Source organism: Belonocnema kinseyi, chromosome 1 (assembly GCF_010883055.1).
Source record: "Belonocnema kinseyi isolate 2016_QV_RU_SX_M_011 chromosome 1, B_treatae_v1, whole genome shotgun sequence".
Classification (NCBI taxonomy): Eukaryota; Metazoa; Arthropoda; class Insecta; order Hymenoptera; family Cynipidae; genus Belonocnema; species Belonocnema kinseyi.
The window spans coordinates 141,834,012-141,854,575 of record NC_046657.1 but is presented as its reverse complement, the minus strand read 5'-3'; the positions used below and the strand labels follow the sequence as shown (position 1 = coordinate 141,854,575).

Below are 20,564 nucleotides of genomic sequence, written 5' to 3'. Positions count from 1 at the left end.
ATTTGTATGAAAATCCAAATTCACTTCTCATTCTTTAACATTTGTTGACTAAAAATTCAAATTTAAGTTATCGAGAATTTTCTAAGACTTACATTCAAGTAATGAATTATCGGATTTTAAATACTGACGTGAAAAAGACAACCATGTTTATCTACCCCCACCCTAACCTAGCCAGAGATGGGGGCGCCACCATTTCTAAAGGGTTGTTATCACTGATTAGTGGTTGTTTCCCTATTTCCTTCTGGCTGAAATATGTGTTGGGTCGTCGGATGGGGATGTTTGAAAGCCAGAAGGTAGAAAGAGAAGAGTTTAGAGAGAGGCTCGAATAGCAACTAGAGCAGACGACCCTAGAGGGCCTAAGAGGCTCACGCGAAACTTCAGGAAGGCAAGAAACAGCAGTGAGTCAGTACGGACTACGGTCAGTATACACAAGTCCAGGTCCAGTGTCAGTTGCGCGTGCGACCCAGTGTGACGGTGGCAAGTGTTTTTGTGTTGACAAGTGTTTACAAAGATTATTGTGACGCAATATCGGTATCAAGAGACAGAGAAAAACGATATTTAAGGAGAAATGGGTAAATATTTAAAACTACCTTACCATACTTTCATTCTTCTTACAACTAGAAATTTTACACATATACAATTTATCAAAAGCTTCAATCACATGTCGATGCTGTAGTTTATTCTGTTCATAACAGTTTACTCGGTGTACTCTACATAGGGAATGTTCATTAATATCCTACATATAAGAAAAAAAAGAATAAATATAAAGTGAAAGTATGATTTACGAAACACAATATAACATTCATTATTTTTTTTTACATTCTTACCATAACTTATTAACGTTTCCACACCCCTAGTCACGTACCCAATTCTTGGGGGGGGGGGGGGGGGGGGGGGGGTCTTGTGTAACAGCCTGAAAATTAGGGTATTTTTGACGATTTTTTTGGGGATGAATATAAAAACGTTTCTTTCCAAAATTTGTGGTTTATTAAATTACTATTGATGTATAAAACAAATGTATTTCAGCCTAATAAATCAATAAAATTTTGATTTATAAGGGTAGGTGCCCGATATGTCCAAATTGGACAGGTCAATTAACCCGGTTTCTAGTTTCTCACACATGAGTCTAACATAAACAATACAAAAAGAATTTTAAAGTTTAAATCCTTACTTGGTGCACGAAAAAAAATGTGAAAAATATTAATATTTCACAAAATGGCGCAATTTGAGAAAAAAATCCGATTTTTACCCAAAAATTTGCTTGAATTTGTTTATTTTGTAATGGTTGACACCATTTTTTTTTTAATTTGGAGTGGTTCACCGAAAAATGAAAGATTTCAGCAATATGTATACGCAAATTAAAGTCGATCGGTCAAATCCTTTTTGAGCTAAGAGTCAAGCAATTTTATGTACCTGAAGTTCTGAACGTTCAAATGAACGAATTTCTTTTCCAATTCTATTCTATTATTGTTCCAAGCACAATGAAAAATGCAATATAATTTTTCTTAGTAAATATATTATTTACAATATAAATTAACAAACATTGTAGCCATTTTTATAGTTCACAAAGGCATCAGTAAAAAAATTCGTTCATTAGAACGTTCAGATTGTGAAACCGAGAAGAACGTGTTTAAAGATTTACAGTGACAATTAATTGTCTTACGGGTTCCGATCGTTACTCGGCCATTCCGGGACCATACATTAAACCCACTTCTTCGTCGCGCTACTGGTTTATTTCCAAAATCATAAGTTTTCGGTATTGCTGATTACCTGCGATTTTTTTTACTTGCGCAAGGCTAGACGGCGTGTTGAAAAGATTTTGTTTTGATTTTTTACGTAAGGAGGTCGTTTATTTTTTGTACAAAATTTGTCGGAACATCACGCACTGAAGAAACCTGGTGAGTAAAAACGAACCTGGCTAATAACAATTTTTTTAAAGTCAGGGAATTTTATTGGTTAGGGAAACTGTCAAGTAAAATAAATTTGAAATTTCTTCAATTTTAATTTGAAATTAGTTTATTTCGTTTATAAAAGTTCCTAGGTTAAAAATGTTACAAGTTTACGATTTTTCTCTTTGAATATTGCTATGGTCAGGGAAAATGAAAAATTGGTCAGTGGGAAATTAGAGAAAATTAAAAATAAAGTTTTGCGGTAACCGCATGGTATAATATTCTTGTTAGTGATTTGTTTCCCTTTTATTTACATTTATTTGTTTGCTGTGGCTTTCTCCACAGTATTACCTTTTTACTTATAAATTTTATTACTTGTTTGAAAATTCATCAATTCTGTTGAAGACATCCTTTCTGGTTGAAAATTGAATTTTTGTCTTAAAAATTCAACTAGTTTCATAGAAAATTAACTTATTTTTTAAATCTCATATTTCAATGCTAAAAAGTCAAACAAAATCTTTTTTGATTGAAAACTCAGCTATTTTTCGAAAATTTCTCTTTCTATTCAAAAAAGTCATCTATTTTACTATAAATTGCATCTTTCTTCGATGAAAATGCAACGGTTTGGTTTAAAAGTCAAGAATTTTGCATTGAAGTATTTTTTCTTCTCTGTTAAAAATTCAACTATTTTATTGAAAATTCATATTTTGGAGTAGAAAATGCAACTATTGACATACACAATTTTTTTCTCATTTAAAACTCATATTTTTACGACGAAATGGAAACTGAAATCTTTTTGGACAAAAATTCAACCATTTTTTTCATACTTTTCTTTGATTTAAAAATCCATTTATTTTAGTAGACATGCCACCTTTCTTGGATAAAAATTCAACTGTTTTTATGAAAATCAAACCATTTTATTTTTTTCTCAAAAAAGTTGCCCTTTTTTATTAAAATTTCAAACGTTTCGTTGAAACATCGTTTTTTTACATACTCATCATTTATAATTGAGACAGTATTAGAATTGTCGGAAATTTGACATCACACTTTTTCAGTGGATCTCCATGTTTCGAGGCCCCCTGAATCCGAAAATCAGGTTCTTACGATGGCGTCTGTCTGCCTGTCTGTCCGTCCGTCCGTAAACACGATAACTCTCGTAAAAATGAACGAATCAAATTCATCTTTGGCACACTTTTTTTAGGTCCTAAAAGAAAGGACGAGTTTGTGAACCAGCTATTTTTGATAAAAATTCAAAAAGTGAGCGCATTTTGAAAATTTTTGAGATCACTTTTTTCTGAATTTGAAAATTCTATGTACGGATATTTATAGTATTAAAAAGAACAAACAATTTATCCTCATCAAAAATTCAAATTTTGATTGCACAAAAAATAATGGAAAATAAAAAATTCCATTTTGTGGACAAACTATGTAGCATACAAAAAAGGGTGAATTAACAAAAATGGTCATCTTAAAAAAGATCTAAAATTTCGTTAAGAATCACTTCTTGATAGGACGCGTACTTTTTGTTTTATTCGTGAAAAATAACGTTGGAAAAAGTAAAATAAAATAAAAAATGTGTGGAAAAACGACGAAAGTTACGAGAAAAAAAATCCAACAAAACCTGTTTACAAATGTCTGTCGGAAATCGAGCGCGCAGCGCGAGTGTCACGATGAGAATGTGTACCTCAAAGCCTACAGAGCTTTGAGAAACTTAATCTTTGACTACTTAATTAAGTAGACAATTCAGAATATGAAGACGCATATAAATACTGCCATCTAAAAGAGATCTTTCTGATAAAGTTTTTTTCAAGCATTCCAAATGCAAAGAATAAATATCCGAGCGCGAAGCGCGAGGTGTAATTATGTTCGAGCGCGAAGCTCGAGATTCAACCATCGCGCGCCCTAGGCGTGCTCAAACTTGCGAGCGAAGCGAGTCGCGCGCAGAGCGCGCGACGAGCTTATGCCCGCCAGGCGGGCAGATTTTTGGGTTAAAAATTGAAGTATAATTTTCATAGAAGATTTACTTCTTCTCTTACATTTTGATGTTAAACTATCAAGATAAAGTATGTTTCGGATGAAAATGAAATTTCTTTTAAATTAGTATTTTTGATTTCAAAATTCATCCGTTTTAGTAGAAAGTTCATCTTTCTTGGATAAAAATGATACTGTTTGCTTAAAATTTAATCTTTTCTCTGTTTGAGGATACAACTTTTTTCGTTGAAAATTTTGGTTGAACCACTTTTTTAAGAAATCATTATTTTAGGTAGTATTCGTATTTTAGTTGAAAATTAATTTCTTTGGTTGAAGGTTTAGTTATTTTGCTACAAATTAAAGTTTTTGCTGAAAATTCAATTTTTTGCGAAAAAATTATACACGAATATTATTTATAATAAATAAAATAACATTTTGTATAAATTTTGTGAGTAAAGTTCTCTAAACATGTAATGTTTGTAGACATTATTGTTTGGTTCATGAATTTATAATATAAATTTGCAGTATATAATTGTCTTAAAAACCAAAATTTAAGTAAGATTATATACGAACGAAGGATATATGTAAATAACTATGTTATATAATATACTTAATATATTAAATGTCAAAAAAAATTCTTATCTTAAAAGATGGGATTTGATTACATATTTAATACAATGAGTGTACATATAGACTAGCTATATGAGAAGCGGTTAGTCTTAATTTCAGTTATATTTTCTTTCTATTTATATTTTTCGGACAAATATAGACTTCATGTTTTATATTAAAATAATGAACCAAAAAAATTTTTTTACCTCTAGAAATTTTCAGTTACAGTAACTGAAAACTCCTAAACTGCAACATAATTTTGTGATGCATGTGACTGGAGTTTCATGCAGTTACCATTGCTGTAATTTCTGTTACAGTTTCGGAAAATTAAGGAACGGTTTCTGCATAAAGCTTTAGTCACACGTCTATGAAAATCGCTACAGAAATGTCTAACAGTGCAGGCGAACGTAACTGGAGAAAACATGATAATTTAATATTTCCAGTTTTTTAAATGAAATTAGATAGTTTCTGCATATACAGGGCTCACGTAACACATACGTGGTTCCTCCTGTTCACAAAAGAAATACTATCCTCTAAAAATATATGTTTAAAAACTTTATATTTTGTCATAAACATAAACATATATAATTTATCATTTGAATTCTGTGGATTTTAGTTTTCTTAATTCAACTTTTATCCGATTTCTGATTCACTCATTCTATTCAATGGATTTTTTTTAGATATAAAAACTTTTGTTCTGGTCGGGTTATTCTTATGTTTTAGTTTCCGACGAGGTCTTATCAAATGAGGTCATAACTAAAAAAGCGTAATGCTTTTTTTATTCTAAAACACTAAGGATATATATAACAATAATTTTACACCGGTTTTTTGGAGAAAAGATTTATAAATGTTAAAGTCATCTCAAACATTCTTACTAAATAATTATTAAGTAAATAATTTCGTCAGAAAATCAACTTTTTATAAAAGCAACGATCAAAATCTACAAAAAGACGTAATCCTATTTTTTGTAGTATTTTTTAGAAAATTTCGAATTTCTAGGAACATTTATAAATACCTTTTTATGGAATTTTAAGAAAATCCATATTGGAAAAGATAAAAATAGATGTAGGTAAAAAGTCTGCTGAAAGTCATAAGACTCCAAATTTGTATAGGTGCTTATTTTTAAATTGATCTGAAAGGTTTGACATACGTAAATGAAGTCTAATCCTTTAGGTAGTTGAAATTGGAAAGAGAAAAAGTTTCTGATTAATCAGTGAAGAACAGTATACCAGTAGTAAATTATTAAGCACGGGACAGTTCAGATTTCGCTACCACCTTTATTTTAGCCTTGCGGTTCTGGACTGGTAGCTTTAAAGAAAATCCGTAAGGGCGCAACGTGCCGCCTCTCGCGCAACAGAAATTACGCGTCGAGTGTTTAAGACAGCAGTCTGCACGTAACGAAACATAATTACCTTGAGTGGAGACTACCGTGACTAACATAGCGGTTCCTTCAGTGCGAAGCTCTTCCATTGCTGTGTTCGAGCTCAAGTTAAAAAAAAAATTGATATTCCACAAATTTTGGGGAATTTTAGTTACACAAATTTATGCATTATTAAGCGTAGAATATGTTCCCCATTAAATCTTAGGTAAATTTGAACACTTTTAAATATTTCAAAAAAGTTTACTAATACCCGAATAGGCCCCTACTAGCCCCCGACTTTAAGTGTGGTCGAAAGGTCGGGAACCAGACTAGTTCCGCATTTGAATTTCTACACGGGATTACCGTGAATTCTTCGAAATCTACTCCAGTTCCTCTTTAAAACTTATCTTGAATTCTCAGGAAATTATTTTATTCGATTATTATGAGGTTCATCAAAGTCTCTTGAAGTATTTTGAATTATTATTGCGAAATTTAATGTTCCACTATTTTTTCAAAACCCTAGGGGTTAGGCTAGCTTCACGTTAAGCTGGCGGAACCCCATGTGAAATAAATGTTGAATCGAGTTCTGTCATATCACATAATTAAGGGTTCATTTAATGCTCATTTAATGTCCTATTGCTAAATTTAACATTCCACTATTTTTTCAAAGAACCGGGGGTTACGCTAGCTTAACGTTAAGTTGACGGAACCCCATGTGAAATAAACTTTGACTCGAGTTCTGCCACATCACATCACTAAGGGCTTATTTAATGCTCTCCAAAATCACAAAAAATTATTTTCCTAATGCTACTCCTAATACTAAAAACCCACTCTTAATATAAATTATGCACACATTGTAAAACTGACCATACTATAATTAAGGCCTTAGCGTTCAGCTAGTATAATCTCTATTTTTGTCAAAAGCAGAGCATTAAAATTGTTTAAAAAACATCAAATTAGTCTTTAATAAGCCATCAAATTTGACAAGGACAGATTTACAATTTTTGCATAATTTATATTAAGCGCTTAATTATAGTATAGTCAGATTTACAATTTGTGTAATAATTTATATTATGGGTGGTTTATCAGTATAAAGGGTGGATTTTAGAAAATAATTTTTTGTGATTTTGGACAGCATTAAATAAGCCCTTAATTATGTGATATGACAACTCGATTCAATGTTTATTTCACATGGGATTCCGTCAGCTTAATGTTAAGCTAAAGTAACCCCCGGGTGTTTGGAAAAATATTGGAGCATTAAATTTGGCAATTGGGCATTAAATTAGCATTAAACGAGCCCTTAATTATGAAATAGGTTTTCACTCGATTCGAAAATGTAGTAAAGTCAGCATAACATACCTATTATTTTTTATTTTTTTCGATTCTACTGTAATCAGTATGGAATATTTTTGATTTTTAAAAAAATTTTCTACTCATTTTAATTCATGCGGACTTCACACGAAATTCTTATTAATTGATCTTAAATTTTGTTTTTAGGAATTTTAATTGTTTGAAATTCTCTTGATTTTTTTAAACTCTCACTAAATTCTTTTGAATTCACTGGAATTCTTTTAGATTTACTCAATTTTATTAAATTAAATGGATTTTTTCATTCATCCCTTAATTAATTAATTTCCCTTCAATTATTTTTAATTCAATCCAATGTCACTGACGTCGACGGAATATTTTGAATATTTCAAATATATAGGATCCCATATAGGGTCCTATACAGGAACCTATATAGGATCCTGTCATATTTCCTATGTGTGGAACCTATAGGTGAAATATATAGGTTCCTATGTAGTATCCTATGTAGGATCCTTTACAGGATCCTATATAGGAATTTTCAGTAGCAGTGTTTCTAGGAACTTATTAGAAAAAGTAACACCTTTGTTTTCGAAAGGTATTATTATTGTATTCGCTGAGAAAAAAACTCGAATGAATTTCTCATGTTTTGTTTGTTTATTCTTTATACCATTACTTGATTTATTACAAGTTTCTCGTTAAGCAAAACGATTTTGTACTTTGTATGAGTTGCTTAATCAATGTAAAGCCTTAGCCTATATTTTAAAATGATTTGTGAATTTAAAAAAAAAACTTATAATTGTTTGAACGTATCGTCTGAAGGACAAATGTCAGTTAAACTTATTCACAGTGGGACTGGACCAACTTTCATTGCAACCTTGTTGCATATGTGCTTTACTGATATCGGACGAGCGGTACCGGATCGAAAACAAACAAAAAATCGCCCTTTTTAAGAGAATTTGATTTTAATATTTGATAAAGAAGAAGTAGAATCTAAAAATATTTAAATGTTCACTACAAATAGATTGGATCAATGGTTTGAATTGAATTGGACTTACATTTTTTTGTAATCGTAGTACAAAGTAATTTCTCACACTAGGGTAAGAACGCCAATTCTTGGCACCCCCTAATTGTTGACAACCTTCTCTAATTTCTTATGCGATACAGTTATTTTAGCATCTTCTGCTTCAATTAATTTAATTCCACTATCATTGTTATATACAATAGATGTATATAGATTATACAGTACAATTATATATTTATTCAGAATTAAATAAACTTACTTCAGTTTTTGACATGCCAATAATTGCGTTACGGCGCCAAGAATTGGTGTTCTTACGGTCCCCAAGTGCGAAGTCACATACGGCCCAACACTGGCCCATAGTCGGCAAAAATATTGCCGAAGCTCGGCTACCATTGTCGGCCCAACACTGGATACCAGTATTGGACCAAAACTGGCTGCCATCGTCGTGTCATTGCTGGATTGATAAATATGGCCTTGACTTGGCAGCCAGGGCTTGGCTGCCATTGTCGGCCCAACACTGGCTACGGTCTAAGGATATGACAAAAAAGATATTAAAAAAATAAATATTAATTGATTGCGACTACTATGAATATAAATATTAATGGTTCTGTTTAGACTGAATACATATATTACATTTGGAACATTATATTACAAATAAAATTTCTAACGCTACAGAGTATCGAACCTACATCTATATACCTAAATCTATTGCCTAGCAGTCGGGCGTGCTAACCACTCCGTTAAACCGACAAGTTGAAACTCTATGAAAAAGCCATCCTCATAAGCTGTAGTTCAGAAAAGAACCAAATTTTCAGCTCTCTTTTTCTAATTATTTATTATTATGTGACGTTGTGTTAATGTAAAATACACGAAATTTTAACAGGAATACCAATACAATCATTTTTAATTTAATAATTTAAATCGGTTATAATTTTTCTTCGCGTAATATTTCATTTTTTTCCGTTGTAGCCTGCTTTACAACTTTTTGCAATGACAGGAAATGTAATTTTTCATAAACATTAACAATTTTTAATGACAGAACTTAACAAATTTCATCGTGAACTTTGACAATTTTTCAATAAATTTTTTTAATCTTTCGTGTAAGATTTGTCTATTAGGTGCTAAAACTAAGACTTGGCGAAACAAAGTGCCGATTCTGGGTCAAGCATCGGTGGAGAATCGGCAAATATAAATAGCCAATATAGGCTCCCAGCACTGGCTCAACATTGAGCCGATTGAAATAAAACATGGTTTGCCGTGCACACTTAATTCAGTAATGTGCCGTCACTTGGCCAGACTTTGGCTGATCCTCGTGAAACATGGTTCCCCGTACTAAAAATGAGACTTGGGGCGATACAGTGCCGATACTGGGCCAAGAATCGATGGAGGATCGGCAAATATAAATAGCCAATATAGGCTGTTAACACTGGCTCAACATTGGGCCGTTTTAAATAAAACATGGTTTGCCGTGGTAAAAGTGACACTTGGCCCAGTAATGTGCCATCACTGGGCAAGACTTTGGTTGATCCTCGTGAAACATGGTTCCCCGTATTAAAAGTGAGACTTGGCCCAATAAAGTGCCGATACTGGGCCAAGCATCGGTGGAGGATCGGCAAATATAATAAGCCAATATAGGCTGCCAGCACTGGGTCAACACTGGGCCGATTAAAATGCCGATATTGGCCCAATAACTTAAGCCGACCTTTGGCTGCCAAAATTGGACCAACACTGGGCCGAGTATTCAGCTCCGGCAACTCGCACTTGGGTCTCAGTGTATTTGAAACTTAATTTTTCGTTTCTAGGCATCTAATGAAATAATAAAATCGATATAAAAAAATTATCGATCTTATTATTTCATCATATGGTGCTGTAAAAATGAAAACTAATTTCTAAATACATTTGGAGCGGAAATTAGTTACCTCGGATATACTAATTCCTAGAAATGATGGCCCGCAGTTTCCTGATGATAGAGGAGCCCGCGGTTTCGGAGAGGCTCAATTATGCCTTAAACGCCAGCAGCTTAGCGACAAAGGGACACTGCTCGAGTACTTACGCGTGTATATTGCGTAATATTATGTGTTCAAATTGGAAATAGATGAGACGGCCCTGGCTGTTTACGTGTGGAGGTCCTGGAAATAAGCTTCAAAGTGAATTACAGCCCATGCCCGAAACCGTGATTCAATCTACGTTCCAATGTACACTTATAACGAGAAATTATTGTTTGCAAAGATTAAAAAAATATGAGTTGAAACGCGTGCAAATTGTATTATTGTTGCCTCTCCAGATATCTATCTAATCAGCGGGTGATATTGAAACGGAAAGACCTAAATAATTTTGTTTTCATACAATATTTAATAAAGCAGACTATATTTCTTATCAGCTGTGAGGCTTATTTATTATTATCTTATTTAATCTAATTTTCCCATTTATATTTTGAAAAAATGAGCAAGACAACAAATTACGACAAATATCGTAATAAATTGTGCTGATTATGTTTTCAAAAGGTAAGTCCAAATGTAAATAAATGTCACGATATTTTCAAACTCAAGCAGTTTTTGTCGTCTTGTGAAAATTTTGACCGAACAATTATGTTTGAAGTGTAATGGAACGTAATGGTATTTACTCCTAATGGTCAAGGCCTCATTTTATTCTTTAAAGTATTCTCTACAATTCTATTTGGGTAGTTTGAATTAAGCATTAAACTTCTTATTGTTTATAACAATAATAACTGTATGATTTTTAAATTATTTTTTAAAAATAACATCAACCCAAATAGAAATTTAAAGAATCCTTCGAAGAATAAAATGAGGCCTTGATCATTAGGAATAAATCGAAATGGTAACTTTTGCTTAAAGAAAAACTAAACATTTAAGTGAATACTGTTAAATAAACAATTTTAACCTGAATTATGTTTTTCTGAAGTGTGCTCAGAAGCCTCCATCAAGATTTGCAGAAATTAATAATAGATCTTTTTTGTTGATTTTATCAGTCATTTTAAAGGTAGCCAACTTTGAGATTCATTTTACGTAAGGTACATCCTTAAATGTTTACTCCCGAGCCACAGTGTTGTTAAATTGAGACTAAAAAAGTTTTATCAAAGAAATTTATCCAAGTTCGAGGCAATGGATGTGGAAGTTGCCAACTGGGCTGACCGTCCGCGAAGAAAGGGACCTTACACGCCAAAAATAAATTTTTAGGTTTCTAAACCAATCGATAGTTGTTCTTTCATTTGAAAAAATCAGAAATTTCTTCATTTGATTAATTCTTTTGTTATTAAGCTGCAAACATAGGCATGATAAACATAGTCGGAGACCGAACGAGAGGTTTACTAAATCCAAACCCACTACTTACCACTACAGCTGTTATGCGCTGTGTGCGTGAGCTCCACTGGCTCACGGATATGAGCGTCTATAAATGTAGTGGTAAGTGGCGGTGGTGCTTTTCGTTGACGCCTCCCCCACTACTCAAATGCCTGCTTAAAGACTCGGCTACAGTGTACCCAGAAGGTGGGATTTTTCGGCCTCCACCACTCTTCCATCTGGGAGCGACACATTCAAACGTAGCGTGTCGGTGAGTCGGCTCTGTTAAATGCTGCGAAGCCCAGCCTTTGTAAAGCCGAAAATGCACGAGCTGGAACCCGAGCTCTCCCGACCTCACGAATGACGATCTAGCTGCTCCTCAAATTTATTCAGGTTTTGAAAACCCCAGTTACCTTAGAACCATTAGGCTTATTGCGAAGAGGAAAATATAATTGACTTTATGTAAATAGATATAAGAGACAAGACTTGGGTCTAAAATGTTTCAAATTTAGAACTGTCTGCCTTAATTATATTTTCAGTAAACAATGGATTTTTAACAAATAAAAAACAAATTTTCGACAAAATAGTTTAATTTTTCAACCTAAGAAATTACTTTTAAAAATACATTTTTTAACTTAAACATTGTAGTTTATACTGAAGTTTGCAGTTGAAAAAATTAATTTTTAAACCCAAATAAATTGTGAATTTTCAACAAAAGAAATTAATTTTGATCTAAAACAAATAAATTTTTAAAGAAGAGTTACTCGCCAACAAAGAAGATCAATTTATAACTAAAAAGAAAATTTTTCTAGAAGAAAAAGTGTCAACAAAATTGTTCAATTTGCATCTATAGAAACGAATTTTAAACTAAAAAAAAAGTATTCGATCAAAAATGGACTAGTTACATTTTCAGACAGAAAATGGAATTTTCAACGAAAGAAATTAATTTTCAACTAAAATTATAATGTTTCAACGAAAAATTGAATAGTTAAATTTTCATGTATATATTTTCAGTTGAAAAATAATTATCAAACCCAAAAAATGAAAGTTTCAACAAAATATTTAAATTTTCAAGCAAAAAATTTAATTTGCAAATAAATCATTTAATTTTCAAACCAATAACTTTCTACCGAAAACAAGAATTCAAAAGTTTCAAAATCAATTTTAAAACAACAAAAATTTGTGTTAACAAAGTAGATAAATTTTCAACGAAAAACGGTTACATTATCAGTTTAAAAAATCAACTTATAACCAACAATTTTTCAGCAAAATAGTTTAATTTCTAAAAAAATAGATAAACTTTTAACCATTTTATACCAAAATAAAAGAAGTTTCACCAAAAAATGCATTTTCATCAAAAGAAATGAATTCTTGATTAAAACAGATGAATTTTTAAACAAGAAGAATAATTTCTACCAAGAAAAAACAATTTTTGACTGAAAAAGGTCAATAAAATTCCCTACCAAAAAATTCAACCAAAACTGATACAGTTAAATTTTTAGTATAAGAAAATGTTTTTCCAACAACAAAAAAATCGAATTTTAAACAAAACAGTAAAATTATCAACAATTAGTTATTTAAAAAAATTTTTAATTTAAAATAGTTTCATTTTCGATGGAAGAAATGAATTTTCAACTGAAAAATGTTTTTTATAAAACAATCGAATTTACAGCAGAATAGTTCAATTTTTAAAGATGTTAGATTTTCATTTAAAAAATTATTTTTCAACAAAAAATGGAATGGAATGAATTCTGAGAGAAAATTAAAAGAAAGATCACAATTTTTTAAAATTATTTCGTAATTTTTCCATATTATATAATTTTAGAAAAAATAAGGAATTTAATTCTAATTAACCCTTAAACGGCCAAAACGCCACTACCGGTACACTGCTTTTCAACGGCCAATAACTAAGACTATTCTACACTAGAAAAAATTGAGACACATATATTTTTATTGCTTAAGATCTCCTCTTTCCGACGGTGCCAATGGAATTCCTCAAACAATTTTCTTATTATCCCAAAATGCAGTTTAAACAAAAAAAAAACGTGATTTTTCGTGCCTATTTTTTTTGTGAACCATTTTCCAAAGCTTTTCGAGTCTGTAATTAACCTGGAATCTCACTAACCGGTGGAATAAATGTCTAAACTTTGAGAATCCATGGTTTAAAGGTGGATTTTTCGTTTTAGTATTTTCAAAATGGCGTCTTAATGGCAAAGTTTTTGTGAAAACATTCATGAATTTTTTTACAATAAACGATGCGCTTTTCGGAAAAATCATCAAAAATAAAAAGTTCTTGTAATCAGCCAAGGAATACGCCGGAATTTTTTCGATGCGTTTTGAGCAAAAATTTGGGATTTTGCATATGAACAATTTTTGCAAAATTCAAAATTTTGCTCAAAACGCTCCGGAAAAATTCAGGCGTATTTCTCGGCCCAACTATCACCAACGTAGAGGTCGACGAATATCGATAGTCTCTTTTTTTTAAGGGATTTTATATATATTTTTTTTACATTTTTTAATTTTTTTTTATGGAGAATTTTTTTCATTTCAGATTTCAATCCGTTGAAATCATTTTGATCTTGCTGTTTCAGAATGTAATTTTGAGAAACAATGTAAGCAGCAATACATGTTGCAATCAATGCAAAATCTAGTAGTCCTCGGACGACAAATTCCAATTGTTTTTGAGATGCTGTTTAGTTATGGAAAATAGATCTATATGATACATTCGGTCTGGGAAATTCCGATCCCGAATTCTCGTCATCTGATGAATCATCTCCATCAGAGCCAGAGTAATCTGGATTAGGTATGATGATTCGTTCATCATTTTCATCGGAATCCCATTCCGATTCGGAGTTTGTTGCAATTTTTGAGGCTTTACGCTTTGGCATTTTTTTTGCTGGGTGTACTCGAAAATTCCCAGGATGACAATGCGGTGAAGGTATGGTTTGATGTCAGAGTGCAATAAAGGTTACGGAGAACTATGAAAATTTTTTACTTAAAAACTATGCACTTTTCGGAAAATTTGTCAAGAATAAAAAGTTCTTGTAATCAGCCGAGAAATACGCCTGAATTTTTCCGGAGCGTTTTGAGCAAAATTTTGAATTTTGCAAAAATTGTTCATATGCAAAATCCAAAATTTTGCTCAAAAAGCTTCGAAAAAATTCAGGCGTATTCCTTGGCTGATTACAAGTACTTTTTATTTTTGATGATTTTTCCGAAAAGCGCATCGTTTATTGTAAAAAAATTCATGAATGTTTTCACAAAAATTTTGCCATTAAGACGCCATTTTGAAAATACTAAAACGAAAAATCGATCTTTAAACCATAGATTCTCAAAGTTTAGTCATTTATTCCACCGGTTAGTGAGATTCCAGGTTAATTACAGACTCGAAAAGCTTTGGAAAATGGTTCACAAAAAAAATAGGCACGAAAAATCACGTTTTTTTCATTTAAACTGCATTTTGGGATAATAAATAAATTTTTTGAGGAATTTCATTGGCACCGTCGGAAAGAGGAGATCTTAAGCAATAAAAGTATATGTGTCTCAATTTTTTCTAGTGTCGAATAGTCTAAGTTATTGGCCGTTGAAAAGCAGTGTCCCGGTAGTGGCATTTTGGCCGTTTAAGGGTTAAGCCTTCTTGCGCAATTTTGTTGCACCATTTTTTGTTATGTTTATGTTGGTTTGTAAAAGTTGCTTTTAAATTTTAGTAAGTTTACGCGATATTCAGAAATTTTGAAAAGTACTTTAAAAAAATTCAAAAAGATTTTGAAACACATCAAACGATTTCTTAAAATTTAAAAGAAGAGTGTAGAAGATTTTAAAGCAAAATGTTTCAATTTGATAAGATTAAAAAGTTTTAAAAAACGTAAGTAATCCAGTAAATACAAGAAATATTTAGAAGAATGGTAGAGATTCAAATCTAATTTTAAACTTAAATTTTTTAGAAATGAGATTTTCAAAGATTTCAAAAAAATAAACTTTAGAAGCTTTAAGGGAATTCCGAAAGATTTTAAGGAGATAAAAATATTTTTCTTAAAATTCTTGTGAAAAATTTAGAGTAAGTTAAAGTAAGTAAGTTTAAAGTAAATTAAAAATATTTTTTTGAAATTTATTTCGTTTTAAACGCCCTAAACATCTTTTAAAAAGACTCGAATTTCTCTAATATTTTTTTAAATCCAATAGAATAAAAAAATTTAAAGTCCTATAGGTTCTTTTTTGATACAGATCTTTTCATGCTACTTTAGGCATGTATATTTTAATCTGCTTTACGTTTAGTGAAAAATCATATGCTGAAAACGATAAGAGAAATATCTATTTCTTCAACTTCAACTATAATTTGAAAGGCTATTCTTCATAGTATTTTACTAACTAATGAATATATTTTTATAATTTTATTCCTAGAATCTATTTCCTAAGGTCAAAAATGGTACACAAATATCGTAAAATTTAAAAAACACCAACTATTTACAGGAATTTTTTAAAATAAAAATCAATGTGTATCGTATTCAAATAAGTTTTGGCAATATTTATAAAAGTATTATTATTTTTAATTAAAAAAAATGAATGTATAGAGAGTACAGCTTTTGTTTGAAATTTCACGGCGGTTTTTGGTACTATGTTTGACCCTCGGCCAGAATCAAGGAAAAATAATCTAAAAATGTATTGATTAGTTATTAAAATGCTAGAAAGACTTACCTTTACAAATTTTTTTCTTTTTATAATCATGAGATATTTTTTCATAAAATAAATTTTGTTGGATTTATTTCACAATTATTTACAATCAATTTCCAATTACAATTTTTTGACTATTAAAATAAAATTGTAAAAGCTAAATTTTGTAATTTTGGGATAAGTATGTTAAGGCATTAAAGATTTTTGAAAGATTTAATATACAATAAGATAAGTATTATAAGTTTGTTTATAAATTTAGATGTAAATAATTATTATAAGATTTTTAAGAAAATGAAAAAAAAACAGATTTTCGAATATATCAGATTTGTCAGAAAAGATAAAATCTTCTACACTCTTCTTTTAAATTTTAGGAAATCGTTTGATGTGTTTAAAAATCTGCTTGATTTTTTTTTAAAGTACATGTTTTAAAATAAAAAATTATTTGAAACTTTCACACGATTATTAAAAAAATAATTCTGTTTTTCAAATCTTGTCAGACCTTCCAATCTCTATTCTTTAAAAATTATTCAAATTTTTCCTGATTTTTTTTTAATTCTGCAAAAATTATGTTAATTATTCCTTTAAAAATCTTTACAAGTTTTAATTATTTTCGAATCGTTTTAATTTGTTTGAAATGTCTCTTAAACTTACTCAAATTTTAAAGAATTATGTTCCTTAATTTTTTTAAAGTTAAGTAATATGGAAAAATCAAAATATTTTGCTTCAAAATATTTTACGTATTTTTTAGACATCTTAGGAACTGATAAAAAATGTTTGGTAATCTTTTTTTTTCAATTTTCTGTTAGAATTCATTCCAAAACAATGATTTACATTTTTTCCCAAGGAGTTTTTTTTATTATCTTTCATTATCTGAAAGTCCTTTGTTTATCGACTTTTATTATTATTTTTTCATTGTTTTATTTTTCATATTTTCATTTTGAATCTCTTGCGATTAAAAACGGGGATTCTGCTTGAGAAGAAATCTGCTGAAATTAATTTTAAAAAAAATCATTCGAATTTTAATTTTAAAGCCTGAAATTTGTGCACAATTTCTAGGCGCATCTTTCTTATTCTTCTACAAGAATTTTTAGGTTTTCAGTTTTTTAAATCAGTTTGTCCTACGTTTTTATAACTCATCTGAAGTTTAAATTATTTTTTAATCTCATCAATTCTACTCAATATTGATTGAATTTATTCAATTTTTGACGTCTTTTTGAATGTTTTGAAATGCTTTCAAATAATCTCCTAAATATAATTTTTCGAAATAAAAAATTATTTTAATTATTTCTAGGAACCTTTAATCATTTTTTTTTCATTTTCGTGAAAACTTACACCATTTTTGAAAAATCTTTACAAGTTTTAATTATATTTGAATCGTTTCAAAATTTTTGAATATCTCTTAAACTTACTTAAATTTGAAAGTCGATTTTTAAACCAACTTATAATTTAAAAAATTGTGTAACAAAATTGCAAAAGAAGGCCTGATAAGAATTATGTTCCTTAATTCAAGGTATGAACAAATGGACTCATAATCTTTAAAATTTTTTCCAGGAATTTTAAGAAAAATAGTTTCACCTCCTTGAAATCTTTCGGAATTCCTTTAAAGTTTCTAAAGTTTATCTTCGAATTCTTTAAAAATCTAAGTTTCTAACAGACTTTAAGTTTAAAATTCGATTTAAATCTCTTCAATTCTTGTTAATATTTCTTGCATTTACTCGATTTTAATTATTTTTTAACCATTTCAAAATTCCCCAATGTCTCTGAAACTTTCGCAAATTTGGAAGCACATTTTTTAAGCCAAAATAAATTTTAAAAAAATGTGCAACGAAATTGCGCAAGAAGGCTTGATAAGAATTAATTTTCTCATTTGTTTCTAAAATTATAGAACATAGCAAAATTGCCTGAACTTTCATTCTTTTGACACCCTGCGAAATTCAGTTTACTTAAAAACTCCAAATAGCCAGTTAGCTACCGAAAACGAATCGTGAAATCAGGGGGGGGGGGGTTGCTCGTGTATTTTCGGCTCTACAGGAGGTTGGCCGACGCAACATGTAGCAGAGCCGACTCAGCGGCACGCTACGTTTGAATGTGACCCTCCCAGTTGGAAGAGTGGTGGGGGCTGAAGAATCCCACGTTCTGGAGACACTGCTCGCAGAGCTGCCAGGTCGTGGATGAAATTTACCCCCACCATACCTATCGTTTGGGAGCCGCAAAACAGAAGGTGCATGATTACCACTGTGAGTTCTTATGTAAGCCGAAAATGCACAATTCGACTTCGGTGTTCTGCTGTACGATGATTGCCGATCTGAAGGTTTCGGAAGACTTCGGTGGTCTTTTATTTATATTTCGCTCCCCATTTGAAAGAAATTGAAGAAATTGGTGATTTGGATGTTTTGCGTGATTCTTAATTTCATGCATACGTCGATTTTCAGGTTATGTTTTCCAGGTGTACATAATATGGGTATTATTGCTATTACATATATAATTAATGTTAATATTGTAATTATAAAATATTATATTAATATCAATGAATAGTTGACTAACTTTTAATAGAAATAGTTAAACTTTCAACTAAAACAATTAGTTTTCTGCAACAACAAAAATTTGAATCAAATACATAACTGAACAAAAAACATTTTTCAAATTGTTTTCAACAAAATAGTAAAATTTTAAATAAAAAAATTACATTTTTATCCAAAAAGCTAAATTGTTTACTAAAAAAAGGCATTTCTGATAAAATACATGAACTTTGCACAAAAGAAATTTATTTTCCATGAAGACTAATTTTCTGAACAAAAAATTAATGTTTAATCATAGTTAAATTTTCGACAACAAAGATTAATTTTCTACCAAGAAAGAAGACTATTCAATAAAATACAAAAAATTTTAACTAAAAAAGATCATTTTTCATTTAAACATAGAATGTTTAAATTTGTGGTTAAAAAAAACTAATTTTTAACCGAAAAGAAAAATAAATTTTCTAAAAAATAGTTTTTGAATCATTTAAAACCGCTTAAAATTTTCTAAAGCTCTTAAAAATTCCTTACAAGTTTAAAAATACTTTAAAAGCTTTCAAATCCTTTAAAATCTCATACTGAATTATTGAAATCAATTGAAAATGCCTTGGAATCTAATAAAATATCCCAATATATATCAAATCCTTGGAACCTTTTAAAATAGTCTCAAATATTTCGAAAATTTCAAAATATTTGCAAAGACCTTGCCAACTTTTATAGATTTCTAAAGTACTTTGGAATTTTTTTCTCATATTTTTTTTTGGTTGATGATTCTTCAATTAATTGGATAAATTTGTTTTCTGAAAATGTAACTATTTTGATGAAAAGAGATATTTCGGGTTTCACTCGTGTAAAAAACTACGAATTATTTGCCGACGTTTCGTGAACATTGCAGTTCACATCTTCAGGGCTGACCTGAAACTGAGGTATCAGGTCATGATGTTCTTAGGTATACTTTCTATGATGCCTGTGATTGGCCAGAGCGCCCCACCGTGGGGACTGGTCGAACTTGATTGGCCAATCAAGTCTTTTTTAAAAAATCCGGGAGAACGGAAAGCCAAATCGGATTGGTATTATATACATTGTCCCTAATGATGTTATTAGGGAGTTTTAAGATTTCGATTGCTTCTCTATGTTTTCTTGGAAATTAGTTGTGTACTTTTGCAATGACTGTTGTTTCATCAAATACAATGTTATGACCTGTTTCGATATGATGTTCCAGCTAGTACTGATTGCGTGAAGTATTTTAGCCTGACTTTACTTTCATGTTCCTTCATACGTTGGCTCACCGCTCTTCTGGTTTCTCCAATATAGATTTTGCCACAAGAACAAGGGATTTTATATACTCCTGGATCACTGAAGGGTGCCTTTTTATCTTTAGGGTTATTTAGTAGTTGTCCTATTTTCGCAGGTGTTTTAAATACGGTTTGGATGTTGGGTTTGTTGAGAATTCTTCCTATTTGTTCTGTGACACCTTGGATGTAGGGTAGAGTGGTGGTCATTTTTCTCTCTCTTTCTTTCGTAGGTTGTGTTGACTTGCTTTTTTGAGTGTGTTTTCTTATTGATTTATCAATTTGTTTGTTTGTGTAATCGTTCTGTATTAGGATTTGTTTAACGTTTTGTAATTCCTTTTGTAAGTTATCTTTGTCTGTTATGGAGACAGCTCTGTATACAAGGGAGTTGATGACCGATTGTTTTTGAGATGGGTGATGGTGGGAGGAGGCATGTAAGAATCTGTTTGTATGCGTGGGTTTTCTGTAAACTTCATTTCCTAATGTGTTATCAGATTTTTTGTAAACTAATATGTCCAAGAAAGGCAATTTTTCGTTTTGTTCTATTTCCATGGTGAACTGGATGTAATTGATTGATAAAATCGAAAAACTTATTTAGTTCATCTCATCCATGTCGCCAGATGACAAA

The 20,564-nt window shown here is 30.7% G+C and overlaps 1 protein-coding gene across 2 annotated transcripts in view; it reads left to right on the top strand.

Annotated features, from left to right (window-relative positions):
• The first annotated feature begins 317 nt into the window (after positions 1-317).
• Positions 318-20,564, top strand: part of LOC117175973 (myoneurin-like) — a 48,023-nt gene continuing 27,776 nt past the window's right edge. Inside the window, exon 1 of one of the 2 annotated variants that reach the window (XM_033365875.1) lies at positions 318-572. In XM_033365875.1, the coding sequence (XP_033221766.1) occupies positions 569-572 (4 nt within the window). In that variant the 5' untranslated portion in view covers positions 318-568. The remainder of the gene's footprint in view (positions 573-20,564) is intronic. The other variant, XM_033365866.1, reaches the window with a different exon arrangement.